At 42.8% G+C, this 20,664-nt stretch overlaps 1 protein-coding gene across 1 annotated transcript in view; it reads left to right on the top strand.

Annotated features, from left to right (window-relative positions):
- Window positions 1–8,718: 8,718 nt before the first annotated feature.
- The window catches only part of LOC311121535 (phosphatidylinositol 4-phosphate 5-kinase type-1 alpha-like), a 40,891-nt gene continuing 28,945 nt past the window's right edge, over window positions 8,719–20,664 (top strand). Inside the window, exons 1-8 of the mRNA XM_084157973.1 lie at window positions 8,719–8,788; window positions 9,404–9,686; window positions 10,827–10,861; window positions 11,009–11,098; window positions 11,634–11,764; window positions 12,516–12,633; window positions 13,477–13,629; window positions 13,884–14,183. Coding sequence (XP_084014099.1) covers window positions 9,641–9,686; window positions 10,827–10,861; window positions 11,009–11,098; window positions 11,634–11,764; window positions 12,516–12,633; window positions 13,477–13,629; window positions 13,884–14,183 — 873 coding nt within the window. The 5' untranslated portion in view covers window positions 8,719–8,788; window positions 9,404–9,640. The remainder of the gene's footprint in view (window positions 8,789–9,403; window positions 9,687–10,826; window positions 10,862–11,008; window positions 11,099–11,633; window positions 11,765–12,515; window positions 12,634–13,476; window positions 13,630–13,883; window positions 14,184–20,664) is intronic.

Raw genomic sequence — 20,664 nt, 5'->3', positions numbered from 1 at the left:
GTTATCAAAACGTCACCTCAGGGTAAGCCTACACGAAACACAGCCCTTACACTATATATGCATAAAAGTACACTACCGCTCAAAGGTTTTAGAACACCATTCAAGGGTTTTTCTTTATTTTTTTACTATTTTCTACATTGTAGAATAATAGTGAAGACATCAAAACTATGAAATAACACATGGAATCATGTAGTAACCAAAAAGTGTTTAACAAATCAGAATATATTTTATATTTGAGATTCTTCAAATAGCCACCCTTTGCCTTGATGACAGCTTTGCACACTCTTGGCATTCTCTCAACCAGCTTCATGAGGTAGTCACCTGGAATGCATTTTAATTAACAGGTGTGCCTTCTTAAAAGTTAATTTGTGGAATTTCTTTCCTTCTTAATGCGTTTGAGCCAATCAGTTGTGTCTGCTAAATGGCATATTATTATTATTATTATTATTATTAATATTATTATTATTATTATAGTTGTGACAAGGTGGGGGGGGGGGGGGGGGGGGGGTAATACAGAAGATAGTCCTATTTGGTAAAAGACCAAGTCCATATTATGGCAAGAACAGCTCAAATAAGCAAAGAGAAACGACAGTCCATCATTACTTTAAGACATGAAGGTCAGTCAATCCAGAAAATGTCAAGAACTTTGAAAGTTTCTTCAAGTGCAGTCACAAAAAACATCAATCTCTATGATGAAACTGGCTCTCATGAGGACCGCCACAGGAATGGGAGACCCAGAGTTACCTCTGCTGCAGAGGATAAGTTCATTAGAGTTACCAGCCTCAGAAATTGCAGCCCAAATAAATGCTTCACAGAGTTCAAGTAACAGACACATCTCAACTGTTCAGAGGAGACTGTGTGAATCAGGCTTTCATGGTCGAATTGCTGCAAAGGAACCACTACTAAAGGACACATATAAGAAGAAGAGACTTGCTCGGGCCAAGAAACACGAGCAATGGACATTAGACCGGTGGAAATTTGTCCTTTGGTCTGGAGTCAAAATTTGAGATTTTTGGTTCCAACCGCCGTGTCTTTGTGAGACGCGGTGTGGGTGAACGGATGATCTCTGCATGTGTATTTCCCACCGTAAAGCATGGAGGAGGTGGTGTTATGGTGTGGGGGTGCTTTGCTGGTGACACTGTCTGTGATTTATTTAGAATTCAAGGCACACTTAACCAGCATGGCTACCACAGCATTCTGCAGCGATACGCCATCCCATCTGGTTTGGGCTTAGTGGGACTATCATTTGTTTTTCAACAGGACAATGACCCAACACACCTCCAGGCTGTGTAAGGGCTATTTTACCAAGAAGGAGAGTGGTGGAGTGCTGCATCAGATGACCTGGCCTCCACAATCCCCCGACCTCAACCAAATTGAGATGGTTTGGGATGAGTCGGACCGCAGAGTGAAGGAAAAGCAGCCAACAAGTGCTCAGCATATGTGGGAACTCCTTCAAGACTGTTGGAAAAGCATTCCAGATGAAGCTGGTTGAGAGAATGCCAAGAGTGTGCAAAGCTGTCATCAAGGCAAAGGGTGGCTATTTGAAGAATCTGAAATATAAAATATATTTTGATTTGTTTAACACTGTTTTGGTTACTACATGATTCCATATGTGTTATTTTATAGTTTTGACGTCTTCACTATTATTCTACAATGTAGAAAATAGTAAAAAAATAAAACCCATGAATGAGTAGGTTTTCTAAAACTTTTGACCGGTAGTGTATGTGGACACTCCTTCAAATTAGTGGATTTGGCTATTTCAGCCACGCCCATTGCTGACAGGTGTATACAATCGAGCAAACAGCCATGCAGTCTCCATAGACAAACATTGGCAGTAGAATGGCCTTACTGAAGAGCTCAGTGACTTTCAACATGGAACCGAACTGAAGGCCATTGACGAAGCCCGAAACGTCAAGCTTAGGGTGTTTTCATATATAGTCCTCTTTTAAAGTGAACTCAGGGGTAAAATAAAATGTAAAGAGCAAAATAACTCCGTTGTCTTTGTATTCACACTACCCGTGCCTTTGAATGAGGACTCAACTCTTTTGCCAGTTCACTTCACTTGGTCCAAGTCCTCTTTACATTCACATTGCTATGTTTAGAAAGGAACCAAGATCTTTTCCCAATGTTCACTCAATGCACTCTGGGTTTTTACAAAGTGCAAGACATTCCATCAGAATGTGTTATCGGACAGCTAGATATACCTACTTACATTTTGGAAGCTAATAGATTGCATTTAGTTAAAAGATGAGACATAATTGTAATCAGAAGATACTATTAACATGCAAATATTATTGGTAACCAAATAAATAGAAGAATAATTGCAGATTAAATCATGCTGTAATTGTAAATTGTACACACAATGTAGGCTGCCCCTTTAAGAGCTAGAATTGACTTTGTACCCTATGTCAGGGTTTCCCCAAACTTGGTCCTGGGTTTTTTGCCCTAGCATTACACAGTTGATTCAAATAACCAACTCATCATCAAGCTTTGATCATTTGAATCAGCTGTGTAGTGCTATGGCAAAAACCAAAACGTGCACCAGGGGAGGCCCCAGGACCGAGTTTGGGAAACCCTGCCCTATGATGTGATTCTCACCAAATATGTTGTCTTCTCACACTATTCAAACCCCATAATGGAATAAACAGCGTATGAAGCTCTCTTAGCCTATAGATCACATATTGCAAACAAATAATCTGAACTAAAAACTCCACATATTTTGGAATTTCTGTGCATCCTTGACCATCGTTAATCAATATCCAAAAACAGCACACGTTTTTTCCGCGAACCTGCACATCATCATCTCTCTTTTGTGGCACCAATGTGAGTGAGGGTGTATGACAGGTGAAACGGTGTTGCAGTAGTCTAGTGCATGTGTCAAACTCATTCCAAGGAGGGCTGAGTCTTTCGAGATGTCTCAGTTCAGTTCGCTTCGGGGGCTCTTTTGAGGGGTCTGAGTTCCTTTGGGGTGTTCACACAGCACACAAAAATTGCCTGAAAGGGACGACGTGTGAAAACACCCTTAATAGTTTTTTTGCGCCTTTCCTTTTCAATGATGATCAAATGATTTATTTGCACCTCTACTCATATTGGTTGAGCGCCTTCCACTTCTTTCCAAATTTGAGAACTTTAACACTTCATTTAAGGTCACTTTATTACCACTGCAACATTAAATCCCTTCACCCCAAATGCTGGGTTGCCTCTGCATGAAGGGAACTGGGTCGCCTATCCTATCTGGTTAGAAATGTGGCATTACACACCAGATGGTCCTGTAAGTGGTGTATGGCCCAATCCCAAATCGATCCCTATGCACTTGTGGAGATCTAAGTGGATTTGACAGGTGTAAGCAATATGGCAATAGCTCCAACTTGCCCTCTTATAGCATTAGGTGGAAGTTTCACCATACTGCTTATACCAATCTCCACAAGGTTTGATCTCCACAAGTGCAAGGGGTTGATTGGGTATTGTGCCTATGACATTGCCCTGTGGAGGATGCAGTCTTTCGGAAGGGGCATTAAACGGGTGTCTTGACTATGGTTATTGAATAGCTTAACATGGTAGGCCTACTTCTCGTAAGAGAATAGGTTCTTACCCCAGTGTCCTGGCTAAATTCCCAATTTGGACACTACAACAATGTTAATGTAATCCACTCTGCCCAAGCAACTTGTTGGCCACTAAAAATAGCCATTAAAAAAATATGTATTTTATTTAAACAACTAATAAAAGTGCTGCATCAGATGACCTGGCCTCCACAATCCCCCGACCTCAACCAAATTGAGATGTTTTGGGATGAGTCGGACCGCAGAATGAAGGAAACGCAGCCAACAAGTGCTCAACATATGTGGGAACTCCTTCAAGACTGTTGGAAAAGCATTCCAGGTGAAGCTGGTTGAGAAAATGCCAAGAGTGTGAAAAGCTGTCAAGGCAAAGGGTGGCTATTTGAAGAATCTCAAATATAAAATATATTTTGATTTGTTTAACACTTACTACATAATTCCATATGTGTTATTTCATAGTTTTGATATCTTCACTACTATTCTACAATGTAGAAAATAGTCAAAATAAAGAGAAACCCTTGAATAAGTAGGTGTTCTAAAACTTTTGACCGGTAGTGTAGCTACAGAAAATGACATATGTACGTGACAGTAATTGGAAAAATATTTATAGAGAATCAAAGGGGAAGAATTTAGAGAGAATGTAAAGCTGTATCTTTTCATAAGAGAGGTAAAGGAACTGTAGCTCATATGGACAGTAAGGTATTAAAAATAAGACCCATAACTGATCATATAAGATCAGTGCAATGGAAGACATTTGTTTTTGTAATGGGTGTACTATGGAGGAGGGAGGTGGCCTAACATCAAGTGGTTTTATATGTAATTTGGATAAGAAACTATTGAAAATTGTATCTGTACGTGAACAAATAACCACAGCTGTAATAAGATACATATTTGTAGAATATCAAAGGGGAGGAATTTGAAAAAAAAAAAGGTGTACCTTTGGATAGAGCGTTAAAGGAATCCACTGCACTTGTTTGTAGATCTGTAGCTCATATTGATTGGACGATATTGAAAGTTAGGTCTAACTTAATAAATTAATGGCAAGTTACAACGTATAGTTGTAGCAAACAGACCGAGCAGTGGCACAAATGAGAGCCATGAGCGTACAGCCACTGCTTGCTCCTCATCATCTCCCTACAGTGCAGTGGCACGCATCAGTTAAATTTCAGATGATGTCAACATAATTAAATTTTCATGCATTGGAGTAGAATGTATTTTTAAAAAGTCACCAGAAGTGACAGTCGTTCAATACTTCCCCCAATTAATCCTACGAGCGTCATACACACACCGGTAGGAGATAACCGTTGATAAATACTAATTGTTCTCTACAATGGAGTATCGTATCGAGTGAGTGGTGGCAATTATTGCTGATAAACAAAGGAGTCCGCTCATACTGAATCCTTGATCATAAGTTTATTCAGATCACAAGCTTCAGCATAAGTGACAGGTGACATGACACCCGGAGAGTGACGCCTCAGAATGGCTGCTCTGCCTCTCTTCTTCGTTTACCCCCTATTTATAAACAATGCAAAAAGATGCTCCCTCTTCTGGCCAATCACCAGTCTCCCCTGTCTACAACACACTTCCTGTCTGTTGTATGTGGCGTTACATTAAAACAGTCCCTCTTGATACTAAAATAAACAACATTCCATTTCTTCATGAAAAACATTAACAACGTCATAATCTCAATACACTACAGGAGCAACCAAAAAAACCTTACAATTGTTTTTTTGAGACCACAATAGAGGTGCTGGTGTCAGAGATTGAGCACAACCAAAAGGTTTTATTTGGCTCACTCAGTTGTAGTTTGACCAGTAAAAACAGCTAAAAGAGAGGACCATTAGGACAATTGAGGTTGCTTTAGGGATGGCAAATTCACTTCAAATGAGTAGGCAACACTCACCAATAAGCCATCCATCCTCAACAGCTCCCTCCTGTAGGCATATAGGCCAACATGATGTTCTGCAGAATGAACAAGTCGTGTGTTCCACCTGGCCACCTTTTCTGTTCACATACACAAATTGACCAAAAGTATGTGGACACCTGCTCGTCGAACATCTCATTCCAAAATCATGGGCATTAATATGGAGTTGGTCCCCCCTTTGCTGCTTCCTTTCAGCCACAAGCATTAGTGAGGTAGGGCACTGATGTTGGGTGATTAGGCCTGCCTCGCAGTTGGCGTTCCAATTCATCCCAAAGGTGTTCGATGGGGTTGAGGTCAGGGCTCTGTGCAGACCAGTCAAATTCTTCCACATCGATCTCGACAAACCATTTTTGTATGGATCTCTCTTTGTGCAGGGGGGCATAGTCATGCTGAAACAGGAAAGGGCCTTCTCAAACTGTTGCCACAAAGTTGGAAGCACAGAATCGTCTAGAATGTCATTGTATGCTGTAGCGTTAAGATTTCCCTTCACTAGAACTAAGGGACCTAGCCCGAACCATGAAAAACAGCCCCAGACCATTATTCCTCCTCCACCAAACTTTACATTTGGCACAATGCATTTGGGCAGGTAGCGTTCTCCTGGCATCCGCCAAACCCAGATTTGTCCGTCGGACAGCCAGATGGGGAAACGTGATTCATCACTCCAGAGAACGCGTTTCCACTGCTCCAGAGTCCAATGGCGACAAGCTTTACACCACTCCAGCCGACGCATGGTGACCTTAGGCTTGTGTGCGGCTGCTCGGCAATGGAAACCCATTTCATGAAGCTCCCGACAAACAGTTATTGTGCTGACGTTGCTTCCGGAGGCAGTTTGGAACTCGGTAGTGAGTGTTGCAACCGACGACAGACGATTTTTACGCACTACGCACATCAGCGGTCCCGTTCTGTGAGCTTGTTTGGCCTACCACTTCGCAGTTGAACCGTTGTTGCTCCTAGATGTTTTCACTTCACAATAACAGCACTTGCAGTTGACCGGGCTAGCTCTAGCAGGGCAGAAATTTGACGAACTGACTTGTTGGAAAGGTGGCATCCTATGACAGTGCCAGGTTGAAAGTCACTGAGCTCTTCAGTAAGGCTATTCTACTGCCAATGTTTGTCTATGGAGAGTGCATGGCTGTGTGCTCGATTTTATACACCTGTCAGCAATGGGTGTGGCTGAATTAGTTGAATCCACTAATTTGAAGGGGTGTCCACATACACTACCGGTCAAAAGTTTTAGAACACCTACTCATTCATGGGTTTTATTTTTACTATTTTCTACATTGTAGAATAATAGTGAAGACATCAAAACTATTAAATAACACATATGGAATCATGTAGAAACCAAAAAAGTGTTAAACAAATCAAAATATATTTTATATTTGAGATTCTTCAAATAGCCACCCTTTGCCTTGATGACAGCTTTGCACACTCTTGGGATTCTCTCAACCAGCTTCATGAAGTAGTCACCTGGAATGCATTTCAATTAACAGGTGTGCCTTCTTAAAAGTTAATTTGTGGAATTTCGTTCCTTCTTAATGTGTTTGAGCCAATCAGTTGTGTTGTGACAAGGTAGGGGTGGTATACAGAAGATAGCACTATGTGGTAAAAGACCAAGTCCATATTATGGCAAGAACAGCTCAAATAAGCGAAGAGAAACGACAGTCCATCATTATTTTAAGACATGAAGGTCAGTCAATACGGAAAATTTCAAGAACTTTGAAAGGTTCTTCAAGTGCAGTCGCAAAAACCATCAAGCGCTATGATGAAACAGGCTCTCATGAGGACCGCCACAGGAATGGAAGACCCAGAGTTACCTCTGCTGCAGAGGATAAGTTCATTAGATTTACCAGCCTCAGAAATTGCAGCCCAAATAAATGCTTCACAGAGTTCAAGTAACATCTCAACATCAACTGTTCAGAGGAGACTGTGTGAATCAGGCCTTCGTGGTCGAATTGCTGCAAAGAAACCACTACTAAAGGACACCAATAATAAGAAGAGCCTTGCTGGGGCCAAGAAACACGAGCAATGGACATTAGACCGGTGGTAATTTGTCCTTTGGTCTGGAGTCCAAATTTGAGATTTTTGGTTCCAACCTGTCTTTGTGAGACGTGGTGTGGGTGAACGGATGAACTCTGCATGTTTATTTCCCACCGTAAAGCATGGAGGAGGTGGTGTTATGGTGTAATTTGCTGGTGACACTGTCTGTGATTTTATTTAGAATTCAAGGCACACTTAACCAGCATGGTTACCACAGCATTCTGCAGCGATACGCCATCCCATCTGGATTGTACTTAGTGGGACTATAATTTGTTTTTCAACAGGACAATGACCCAACACACCTCCAGGCTGTGTAAGGGCTATTTTTACCAGGAAGGAGAGTGATGGAGTGCTGCGTCAGATGACCTAGCCTCCACAATTGTGCTTTTATGGTGATGTTGGTGCCGTCTTTTTCGTATTTGGGAGCCCCTCTTGATTTCAACATGTTGTGTGACGGTGTATGCAAATTGTATGTTACAGTTCGCTTTGCTGATGATTGCATCCAAAACATTGGCTCATCGAGGGATGTGAGATGCCGCTCGGCAAGCTCCCGCTGAAAAGTGCACGTTGCCAAAAACCTGAGGCTGGATGGCACTTTCATGTGCTCCGGAATGGCATGTGTTTGCCTTTAAGTAGGTCTTACATTGTCAAAGATCCTATACCATTGGTTTTGGGGAAAGGATATCTGATGAGCCAATCTGTACTTTCTGGAAAAAAGTCCCACCGGCCTCTAAAAACACGCTCTGCGAAATGCAGCATGTGCCATATTTTCTAACTGAGCAAGATCAGCCATCTCTCATTTGATTTCCATTATCGCAGTCTTTTATAGTATTTCTACAATGGTTTTTAACACGTGCTTCTAATTTAACAAATTACTGTACTTTATATGGATTTATCATAACAAATGCACTGATGTGGTCAAATTATATATAGCCTGTCAAGATCTGTTGCATGAATTCTCAATGTAAATACAACAAACATATTACTCACAATAAGCAGCGCCACGTGGCACTGTGCTTACCCATGGTCATGGCTGTGCATAAATTTACTCACTCTCAAGGAAATGTTCATATTGATAAATCTCACACTTTGTGTGGAAACGATCCCACGCATGGTTTACTCACAGATTTGTGCCTGGACAAGGTTGATAAATGAGACCCCTGGTTCTGCTGATTGCACTTTTAAGACGGTCCCATAGACAGTGCATAATATTCCCTCATTGAAAGCCAACGCAAAGTCACATTTTGAAAACGGAACGGAGAAAAAAAGGGTACCTTGCTCTCTACCATCTGATTTTACATATCACTCATCATCCTAGGACCTTCAGTGGAAGATGTATTAACGAGCAAGCTCCGAATATCTAACCAATATCCAAACTGAAAACAAATCTACAGCGGTGAATCTCCGCTGACATTAGCTAGCAAACTAGGCTAGGTTAGCGTTGCTGTTTGAAAACGATACCAAAAAAAAAGGTGAGATGGTGTCGGTAAGAGCAACTATCTAGTATATATATATATTTTTTAACAATACTTAGTCAACATGTTATTTAAAAAAATAAATTATTAGCTAGTTGCTCCTACCGACACCATGTCCCATTTTAGCTAGTTAGCCATGTGAAATATCAGAAATAGCCATTTTCATTGCTAGGACTCAGGAAGCCAACGTGGCTTGCGATTTTAACCAACTAACGTTATTTAAGTTAAAGTAGCTTTAGCTAGCTACGTGTTTCTGGATAAGCGCGTCAGCTAATGACGAAAATATAATGTAAACGTTAGCTAGCAATGACCAGCCAGGACCGGTGAATCTAGCAACACGTCAGTTTGTCAATGTCAGGGGCGCTATCTTGTTTGCTAGCTAACGTTAGCTAACTATGTTTTCTTTTCAGGGGAGTAAGGAGGACCCAACACCTCAGCTTACCCCAGCAAAACAAGCCGAGTTTTGCCAGTGTGGGGTAGCCAGAATTTCGCCTAGTCACTCGGTCCAGTTTATTTGGCTTGACGACCCTGGATCAGAGCTGTGTGGAAACGCACCAGAACAATCGCTTAGACGAAAATAACGTTATACCTTGCAATCTAGGCAGCTAGCTTGTTGACGCTTAGCAAGAACAGTGCACGTTTCATTAATGGCCACAGCCGGAACTGTTTCTTCAGGTCCAGCGAGTTCCACTGGTAAGTGCACATTCTCTGATATCTCTACACCTAATAGCTACTCGTTTTGGAGATCATATGTCTGAGACTCTTTCCTGTAGAATGTGGATTGCGCTTTAAATACAGCCGTGTGACAGAACCCACCTTTGCCAAGTACACAACTCCATGTCCTAGGGTTGGCACTGTTCAGTAGTGCACAACATAGCTACTAACAGGAAAAAGTGACAATAACCGTTTAACCCCCCCATGCGATCCCACAGATGTGCAGACTCAGTTCTGGAGGAGACTATCCTCAGAGGTACCAGTGTGTCTGTGTGAAAACACAACTACACTGTCTGCTCCCATGTTTGTGGTGGTGTATGAAACCCTGTCTTTTCAGTGAGTTTTTCAGAGGTAACAAATAACTGAAACTTGGGTGTTCATGATGCATGCAGTAGTGTGTGATTATGTTTTTGGTTGACAAGACACTGCCACACAGGCAAACACATGTACTTTGTATTTTTATTTACATCATGTCTTTTGTTACTGTCAACAGGAAATTACAAAATAGTAGTGTGTGTGTGTGTGTGAGAGCTTGCAAACCACAGATAACTGCACTGGTTGACATGAACTATTCAGGTTCTGTCAATTTAGGCCTGTGAATGTTTGCATGCCTCGTTGTCTTGGAAACTGATTCAGCTGCCCAAAGCTGGGACAACTGGTAACTGATGACATCCCATGTACGCATCTTACTCCTTGGGCTATATCATTTAAATAATAAGAATAATAATAGTATTACATTTCTATAGCGCTTTCAATAACAATCTCAAAGCACTTAAAAAGCAAGCAACAAACAAGCAATACATCGTCATTAGTAGCCTAGCTAGTTCTTTTTTTATATTTTGTATTCATATTCAGTCTTAGGCTACAGAATGTGGTGTCTTGACACCTTTGAATGTATCCGTGGCCAAAAAACACCTTTTGTATAAACTGGGTCTAAGTAGGTTTTTGTGTGTTTTTAGACTGGTTGGGATTGGCATGACCAACGGCAACAATTGACAACGGCAGCTCTACGGTCTATTGCACAGTACAGTGTGTGCAGTAACCAACGGCTCTCAAATCTTTTTGCTTGTTCTGTCTTTCATTCTTTCTGTCCCTCACTTTTAATTTCTTTCTCTGTAGGCTCAACTGGGACTCGGAAGATGGCTTCTTTAGAGGTGAAAAGATGAAGATGTACAGTGTGGTTTCCACGCCAATATTTTATGCCTTCAGTAATCACACTAATATATATAAAGTAGGCTCACCCAAAGGTTGTGTTATGTTCTTTGTCTCTCCCTGTGACTCACCTCTTCTTCCACTCGCAGGGTCCAGGGTCCTCAAGCTCATCTCAAACTATAAAGAAGACTATTGGCCACCGTGGGCTTGACCCCACTGGGGAGACCACCTACAAGAAGGTCAGAGTTCTTGGTCAACTCCCATTCACACACTGTAACAGACCTCATCTTTCCTACTTGAATGTTTTTCTCATGTCTTATGAATGAACATATTCAGTCCCTGTTGTCAGTTAATTACATAACATAATTGTGAAGATACATCTGCTGGTTTCTAAATGTCTCAGTTATTTATATTTCCCCATTTGAAGAGGTCATAGTCCTGAGATAACTGACAATGTGTGTATGGTTGTGTCGCAGCTGATTAGAAAGCAGTGAGCACTGTCAGGAATGTTTATGTAATTTGGGGTGTATTCACTAGGAACTAAACAGGACGAAATGGGGATGGACATATCTGAATTTGTCTAATAGGAACACTAGTTTTCATTAAAAAAAAACAATTTTATATATATATATTTGCTACGGTCTGCACCCCAGGCATGCACTTCAAACTCAAAGAGCACTCCTCTGCTGAGTTTAACATGTGCATATGTTCAACCTGGGAAATACGTTATCTTACCTTCTATTCAATCTCGATCTCTGCTCTGCCCTCCTCCAGACTACCTCATCTGCCCTGAAAGGTGCCATCCAGTTGGGCATCACACACACAGTGGGCAGCCTGAGTCAGAAGCCTGAGAGAGATGTACTCATGCAGGACTTTGAAGTGGTGGAGAGCATATTTTTCCCCAGGTGTGTGTGGTTTATAGAGAGGAAAGTATAGCGGGAGTAGGAAGCAAGGATGGGATTTTTATGTCAATATTGCAAGTTTGGAATTGTGACAAACAAATAGGTTAATTAATGTTCTCCCCAAATGTACCATGGCATTGTTGAATACTAGTTTCTGATTGGCTTGAAGGACATTCTAGAGCTTGCATTATTTCCCTATAACGCACTGTATATTTGCACGGTAGAATTCAATGGCTATAGTTCATTCTTACATGCTCTGTTTGAGCTGCTTTTGAAAGCAAATGTCGAATTGAAAACGTTTGCATTGTTGATTTTCATAATAGCAAGCTAGGACTGATGGTTCGGCTAGCTAAACTAGCAGGTTTGTTTGTTTACCAAGGCAACTACTATAGCTATCTAGTAAACTTGCTAGCTACTTCAGTGGATGTTGAACACATTTCTAGCAGCAAATGTGTTAAATTATAGCTATGCTATAAAAGGGATAATCAACTCGTGGCTCTATGTGTTCTCTGGAAAATAATGCAACTCTGTGGAAGGTTAGTTCCACTCTGCTAGTGGGTTGTGGAACATACGTTTCACGTCGTTCATTATTTTCCAAAGAACGCATAGCCTCTCGTTGATTATCCCTTAATGTTCTCCTCTGCTTCAATATTGCATTCTTAACAAGTAGAATTGTGTTTACGTAAGTAGGCTCATGTTCTCTGTCTGCTGTCACTTATTGATGTATTAATCACACTCCTATATTCGTCCTTAGTGAGGGCAGTAACCTGACCCCAGCCCACCACTACAGTGACTTCAGGTTCAAGACCTACGCTCCCATCGCCTTTCGCTACTTCAGGGAGATGTTTGGTATCCGACCAGACGATTACCTGGTACAACACTCTCTCAACCCACCTTGCTGTCCTTCTTCTGTTACTGGAAGCTAAATGAGAGCAGGAGAAAATAAGGAGAGAGAAGACTGAACGTAGTATAGTAAAACAACAGATTATAAAGGAGATCAACAGGGAAATCATAGATGGTAAAGGCAATACTGGAAGTGGAATGGTCTATTTAACTACCGTATAAACTTCAATTGAAAGCCCAGTCTCAAATAGCCGCTGGGCAACGGCACACATTTCAAATAAACGCCTTTTTCAAATAAAAGGCCAGTCTAAATGAATTGTTTAAGAGGTTACTATGAATTGTTTACAAGGTTTAATGGTTGATTTGTTACATTACATAATTCACTAATGACTCTAAAAAATGATGACAATCATTTGTTTTTATTGCCAGTAAAAAAAACTGTTAGCTATTGGCTGCTAACAGCTGCTAGCTAACTGGCAAGCACAAAAACAGTCAACAACTTCGGGAGTACAGACCCCCAGAAATCGGCTGATCGCTCTCTAGTGGCGAAAGTAAGAACTGCCGAAAATGCAGTCAGAGGATAATCATTATTTTTTTCTCGAAATAGAGGCATACTAAATACAAAAGAAATGTGACACTGTGTGTAAATGATAACACATTAGTGCAGGAAATGAATACATTTATTAAAATGCTGGAATTTAACAATTAACTATGCACATGAGCTGTGTGCATTAAGGAAATAGATGTCTGGCTCAAATAGAAGCCTGTCTCTAATAAGTGCCTGTTGTGTCCAGTGATTTAAGCAAATAAATGCCCAGGCTATTAATTGAAGTTTTACGGTAACAAATAATGAATCACTGTTTTTGTTGCAGTACTCATTGTGTAATGAGGAACTGATTGAGCTGTCCAACTCTGGAGCCAGTGGATCTCTGTTCTACGTCTCCAGCGATGATGAGTTCATCATTAAGACTGTGCAGCACAAAGAGGCCGAGTTCTTACAGAAACTATTGCCTGGCTACTTCATGGTAAGAGAGAGAGTGAGTGTGGGTACGCATGTGCATGCAAGAGTGTGCGTGTCTGTGTGGTAATCCATTGTGTACCCTATGTTTTGTCCTTTGAGTTACCAAGTTGACCTAGTAATTGCTACACAATTCAAGATTTGTCCTGAGTGTTTCCTGATTTACTCTGTGTGTTGCATTCTATGCTAATAAAACGGTACCAAAGTGGATTTGATTGATATACGTGGACCCCAATCCTTTCCCCTCCACTCGCTCTCTAGAACCTGAACCAGAACAAGCGAACCTTGCTGCCAAAGTTCTACGGTCTCTACTGTGTCCAGGCGGGGGGAAAGAACATCCGCATCGCTGTCATGAACAACCTGCTCCCGCGCGCCGTGCGCATGCACCTCAAGTACGACATGAAGGGCTCCACCTATAAGAGACGAGCCTCGACCAAGGAGCGAGAAAAGGCTGTGCCCACATTCAAGGACCTGGACTTCATTCTGGACTTTCCCGACGGTCTGCTGCTGGAGCCGGACAACTACAACGCCCTCAGCAAGACCATCCAGAGAGACTGCCTGGTGAGAGGGAGGGAGAATGGGTCTGTAGAGGTGTTCGTGGGTGGTAGTGTATATTTTAGGGCCGGGACGATACCAGTATTGTGATACTTGTTAGTATCGTGGCAAGGAAACAAAACACAAAGCGGATTTAACCTCTTAAACTCTGATGCCCTCTGGTGGCATTTTCTAAACGACGCATAATATTATATACTACCCTAAGTACATTTTGGTTTCAAAACTATAAGTCCTACAAACACATGCTTAGTACTGTTGGAAAGGTACAGTGAGGGAAAAAAGTATTTGATCCCCTGCTGATTTTGTACGTTTGCCCACTGACAAAGAAATGATCAGTCTATAGTTTTAATGGTAGGTTTATTTGAACAGTGAGAGACAGAATAACAACAACAAAATCCAGAAAAACGCATGTCAAAAATGTTATAAATTGATATGCATTTTAATGAGGGAAATAAGTATTTGACCCCCTCTCAATCAGAAAGATTTCTGGCTCCCAGGTGTCTTTTATACAGGTAACGAGCTGAGATTAGGAGCACACTCTTAAAGGGAGTTCTCCTAATCTCAGTTTGTTACCTGTATAAAAGACACCTGTCCACAGAAGCAATCAATCAATCAGATTCCAAACTCTCCACCATGGCCAAGACCAAAGAGCTCTCCAAGGATATCAGGGACAAGATTGTAGACCTACACAAGGCTGGAATGGGCTACAAGACCATCGCCAAGCAGCTTGGTGAGAAGATGACAACAGTTGGTGCGATTATTCGCAAATGGAAGAAACGCAAAAGAACTGTCAATCTCCCTCGGCCTGAGGCTCCATGCAAGAGCTCACCTCGTGCAGTTGCAATGATCATGAGAACGGTGAGGAATCAGCCCAGAACTACACGGGAGGATCTTGTCAATGATCTCAAGGCAGCTGGGACCATAGTCACCAAGAAAACAATTGGTAACACACTACGCCGTGAAGGACTGAAATCCTGCAGCGCCCGCAAGGTCCCCCTGCTCAAGAAAGCACATATACATGCCGTCTGAAGTTTGCCAATGAACATCTGATTGATTCAGAGGAGAACTAGGTGAAAGTGTTGTGGTCAGATGAGACCAAAATCAAGCTCTTTGACTTCAACTCAACTCGCCGTGTTTGGAGGAGGAGGAATGCTGCCTATGACCCCAAGAATACCATTCCCACCGTCAAACATGGAGGTGGAAACATTATGCTTTGGGGGTGTTTTTCTGCTAAGGGGACAGGACAACTTCACTGCATCAAAGGGATGATGGACGGGGCCATGTACCGTCAAATCTTGGGTGAGAACCTCCTTCCCTCAGCCAGGGCATTGAAAATGGGTCGTGGATGGGTATTCCAGCATGACAATGACCCAAAACACACGGCCAAGGCAACAAAGGAGTGGCTCAAGAAGAAGCACATTAAGGTCCTGGAGTGGCCTAGCCAATAACCAGACCTTAATCATATAGAAAATCTGTGGAGGGAGCTGAAGGTTCGAGTTGCCAAACATCAGCCTCGAAACCTTAATGACTTGGAGAAGATCTGCAAAGAGGAGTGGAACAAAATCCATCCTGAGATGTGTGCAAACCTGGTGGCCAACTACAAGAAACATCTGACCTCTGTGATTGCCAACAAGTGTTTTGCCACCAAGTACGAAGTCATGTTTTGCAGATGGGTCAAATACTTATTTCCCTCATTAAAATGCAAATCAATTTATAACATTTTTGACTTGCGTTTTTCTGGATTTTTTTGTTGTTATTCTGTCTCTCACTGTTCAAATAAACCTACCATTAAAATTATAGTCTGATCATGTCTTTGTCAGTGGGCAAATGTACAAAATCAGCAGGGGATTAAATACTTTTTTCCCTCACTGTAAGAACTGTGGGATTCTGAAAAAGGTGACAGGAAACAGTGTGATTACTACATAGCCCGGAATGCAACAGGCCCAAAAAACTGAAATGTACTGTTTTTAGGGCGGGGTGGGGGAGGAGCCCCTCCAATTGTCCCCATTTTGGGGAATAAAATGTCAAAGTATAAAACATTTTATAATGGTCAGGTCTTTTACCTAATGGTGGCACTCTAACCATGCGTAAATTCCAATAGGAACACAGTCATTTAAAAATTGCAGGGCTTGTGCAACGTACCATTCCTTAATTTTACGTCTTACAGGAATGATGTACATGAGGAGAAAGCTGAAGTCACTTCCTATCCATTGATAGGTGGATAGGTATTGTTGGGAAGGGCCCGTAAGTAAGCATTTCACTGTTAGTCTACACCTGTTGTTTACGAAGCATGTGACAAATATGATTTGATTTTGTAAATATATCCCCTGTCTGATTCCCAGTTCGTCCACTAGATTGGGGGCCTGTAGCTTTCATGGGGGGAGTTAACAGGCTAAACAACTCAGTGTTTAACCACTCAGAGTTTAACGGGTTAACTAATTTAAGAAAACAAATCCAATTTTATTTCTCACATGCGCCGAATACAACAGTGCAGAGTTTTTTTTTTTTAAGTAAGAAAATATTTGCTATAAAATAAACGGAACAAAAAAAAGTAACACAAAATAACAATAACGTGACTATATACAGGTGGTACCGGTACCGAGTCAATGTGTGGGGGTACAGGTTAGTCAAGGTAATATATACATGTACAGTACCAGTCAAAAACTGGACACACCTGCTCATTCAAGGGTTTCTTTATTTTTTTACTATTTTCTACATTGTAGAATAATAGTGAAGACATCAACTATGAAATAACAGACGATAGCCCTATTTGGTAAAAGACCAAGTCCATATTATGGCAAGAACAGCTCAAATAAGCAAAGAGAAACAACAGTCCATCATTACTTTAAGACATGAAGGTCAGTCAATCCGGAAAATTGCAAAAACCATCAAGCGCTATGATGAAACTGGCTCTCATGAGGACCGCCACAGGAATGGAAGACCCAGAGTTACCTCTGCTGCAGAGGATAAGTTCATTAGAGTTACCAGCCTCAGAAATTGCAGCCCAAATAAATGCTTCACAGAGTTCAAGTAACAGACACATAAATAATAATAATAATATGCCATTTAGCAGACGCTTTTATCCAAAGCGACTTAGTCATGTGTGCATACATTTTTACGTATGGGTGGTCCCGGGGATTGAACCCACTACCCTGGCGTTACAAGCGCCGTGCTCTACCAGCTGAGCTACAGAGGACCACATCTCAACATCAACTGTTCAGAGGGGACTGTGTGAATCAGGCCATCATGGTCGAATTGCTGCAAAGAAACCACTACTAAAGGACACCAATAAGAAGAAGAGACCTGCTTGGGCCAAGAAACTCGATCAATGGACATTAGACCGGTGGAAATGTGTCCTTTGTTCTGGAGTCCAAATTGGATATTTTTGGTTCCAACCGCCGTGTCTTTATGAGACGAAGTGTGGGTGAACAGATAATCTCCGCTTGTGTATTTCCCACCATAAAGCATTGAGGAGGTGTTATGGTGTGGGGGTGCTTTGCTGGTGACACTGTCTGTGATTTATTTAGAATTCAAGGCACACTTAACCAGCATAGTTTGGGCTTAGTGGGACTATCATTTGTTTTTCAACAGGACAATGACCCAACACACCTCCAGGCTGTGTAAGGGCTAGTTTGCCAAGAAGGAGAGTGATGGACTGCTGCATCAGATGACCTGGCCTCCACAATCCCCTGACCTCAACCCAATTACATTTACGTCATTTAGCAGATGCTCTTATCCAGAGCAACTTACAAATTGGTGCATTCACCTTATAGCCAGTGGGATAACCACTTTACAATATGTTATTATTATTTGTATTTTTTTGGGGTGGGGTAAGGGGGGTAGAAGGATTACTTTATCATATCCCAGGTATTCCTTAAAGAGGTGGGGTTTCAAGTGTCTCCGGAAGGTGGTGAGTGACTCCGCTGTCCTGGCGTCGTGAGGGAGCTTGTTCCACCATTGGGGTGCCAGAGCAGCGAACAGTTTTGACTGGGCTGAGCGGGAACTGTGCTTCCGCAGAGGTAGGGGGGCCAGCAGGCCAGAGGTGGATGAACGCAATGCCCTCGTTTGGGTGTAGGGACTGATCAGAGCCTGAAGGTACGGATGTGCCGTTCCCCTCACAGCTCCGTAGGCAAGCACCATGGTCTTGTAGCAGATGCGAGCTTCAACTGGAAGCCAGTGGAGTGTGCGGAGGAGCGGGGTGACGTGAGAGAACTTGGGAAGGTTGAACACCAGACGGGCTGCGGCATTCTGGATGAGTTGTAGGGGTTTAATGGCACAGGCAGGGAGCCCAGCCAACAGCGAGTTGCAGTAATCCAGACGGGAGATGACAAGTGCCTGGATTAGGACCTGTGCCGCTTCCTGTGTAAGGCAGGGTCGTACTCTCCGAATGTTGTAGAGCATGAACCTACAGGATCGGGTAACCACCTTGATGTTAGCGGAGAACAACAGGGTGTTGTCCAGGGTCACGCCAAGGCTCTTTGCACTCTGGGAGGAAAACACAACAGAGTTTTCAACCGTGATGGCGAGATCATGGAACGGGCAGTCCTTCCCCGGGAGGAAGAGCAGCTCCGTCTTGCAGAGGTTCAGCTTGAGGTGGTGAGCCGTCATCCACATTGATATGTCTGCCAGACATGCAGAGATGCGATTCGCCACCTGGTTATCAGAAGGGGGTAAGGAGAAGATTAGTTGTGTGTCGTCTGCGTAGCAATGATAGGAGAGGCCATGTGAGGATAATTGACCAATTGAGATGGTTTGGGATGTGTCGGACCGCAGAATGAAGGAAAGCAGCCAACAAGTGCTCAGCGTATGTGGGAACTCCTTCAAGACTGTTGGAAAAGCATTCCAGGTGATGCTGGTTGAGAGAATGCCAAGTGTGCAAAGCTGTCATCAATGCAAAGGGTGGCTATTTGAAGAATCTCAAATATATAATATATTTTGATTTGTTTAGCACTTTTTTTTGTTTACTACATGATTCCATATGTTTTTTTTCATAGTTTTGATGTCTTCACTATTATTCTACAATGTAAAAATAAAGAAAAACCCTTGAATGAGTAGGTGTGTCCAAACTTTTGACTGGTAGTGTAGGTAGGGGTAAAGTGACTATGCATAGATAATAAACAGCGGGGGGGGGAGGGGGGGGGTCAATGCAAATAGTCCGGGTAGCCATTTGATTAACTGTTTAGCAGTCTTATGGCTTGGGGGTAGGAGCCTTTTGGACCTAGACTTGGAGCTCCGGTACAGCTTGCCGTGCGGTAGCAGAGAGAACAGTCTATGACTTGGGTGGCTGGAGTCTGACAATTCTTAGGGTCCTGGATGGCCGGAAGCTTGGCCCCAGTGATGTACTGGGCCGTACACACTACCCTCTGTAGGCCCTTGCGGTCGGATGGTGAGCAGTTGCCATACCAAGCGGTGATGCAACCAGTCAGGATGCTCTCGATGGTGCAGTTGTAGAACATTGAGGATCTGAGGACCCATGCCAAATCTTTTCAGTCTCCTGGCGTTGTCATGCCCTCTTCACGACTGTCTTGGTGTGTTTGGACCATGATAGTTTGTTAGTGATGTGGACACCAAGGAACTTGAAATCGCTCGACCGGCTCCACTACAGCCCCGTCGATGTGAATAGGGGGCTTGCTCAGCCCTCCTTTTCCTGTAGTCCACGATCAGTTCCTTTGTCTTTCTCACATTGAGGGAGAAGTTGTTGTCCTGGCACCACACTGCCAGGTCTCTGACCTCCCTATAAGCTGTCTCATCGTTGTTGATGATCAGGCCTACTACCGTTGTCGTTTGCAAACTTAATGGTGTTGGAGTCGTGCCTGGCCACGCAGTCGTGGGTGAACAGGGAGTACAGGAGGGGACTAAGCACGCACCCCCGAAGGGCCCCCAGGTTGAGGATCAGCGTGACAGATGTTGTTGTGTACCCTTACCACCTGGGGGTGGCCCGTCAGGAAGTCCAGGATCCAGTTGCAGAGGAAGGTGTTCAGTCCCAGAGTCCTTAGCTTAGTGATGAGCTTTAAGGGCACCATGGTGTTGAACGCTGAGGTGTAGTCAAGAATCCGCATTCTCACGTAGGTGTTCCTTTTGTCCAGGTGAGAAAGGGCAGTGTGGAGTGCAATAGAGATTGCATCATCTGTGGATCTGTTGGGGTGGTATGCAAATTGTAGTTAGTCTAGGGTTTCTGGGATGATGGTGTTGATATGAGCCATGACCAGCCTTTCAAAGCACTTCATGGTACAGACATGAGTGCTACGGGGCGGTAGTCATTTAGGCAGGTTATCTTAGTGTCCTTGGGCACAGGGACTATGGTGGTCTGCTTGAAACATGTTGGTATTACAGACTCGGTCAGGGAAAGGTTGAAAATGTCAGTGAAGACATTTGCCAGTTGGTCAGCGTATGCTCTGAGTACGCATGCTGGTAATCCCTGCGGCCTTGTGAATGTTGACCTGTTTAAAAGGTCTTACTCACATCGGCTACGGAGAGCGTGATCAGT

This window comes from Coregonus lavaretus, assembly GCF_964263955.1.
Source record: "Coregonus lavaretus genome assembly, chromosome: 3".
In the NCBI taxonomy this organism is placed as follows: domain Eukaryota; kingdom Metazoa; phylum Chordata; class Actinopteri; order Salmoniformes; family Salmonidae; genus Coregonus; species Coregonus lavaretus.
The sequence above is the reverse complement of the archived record's forward strand: the minus strand, read 5'-3'. Positions and strand labels throughout refer to the sequence as shown.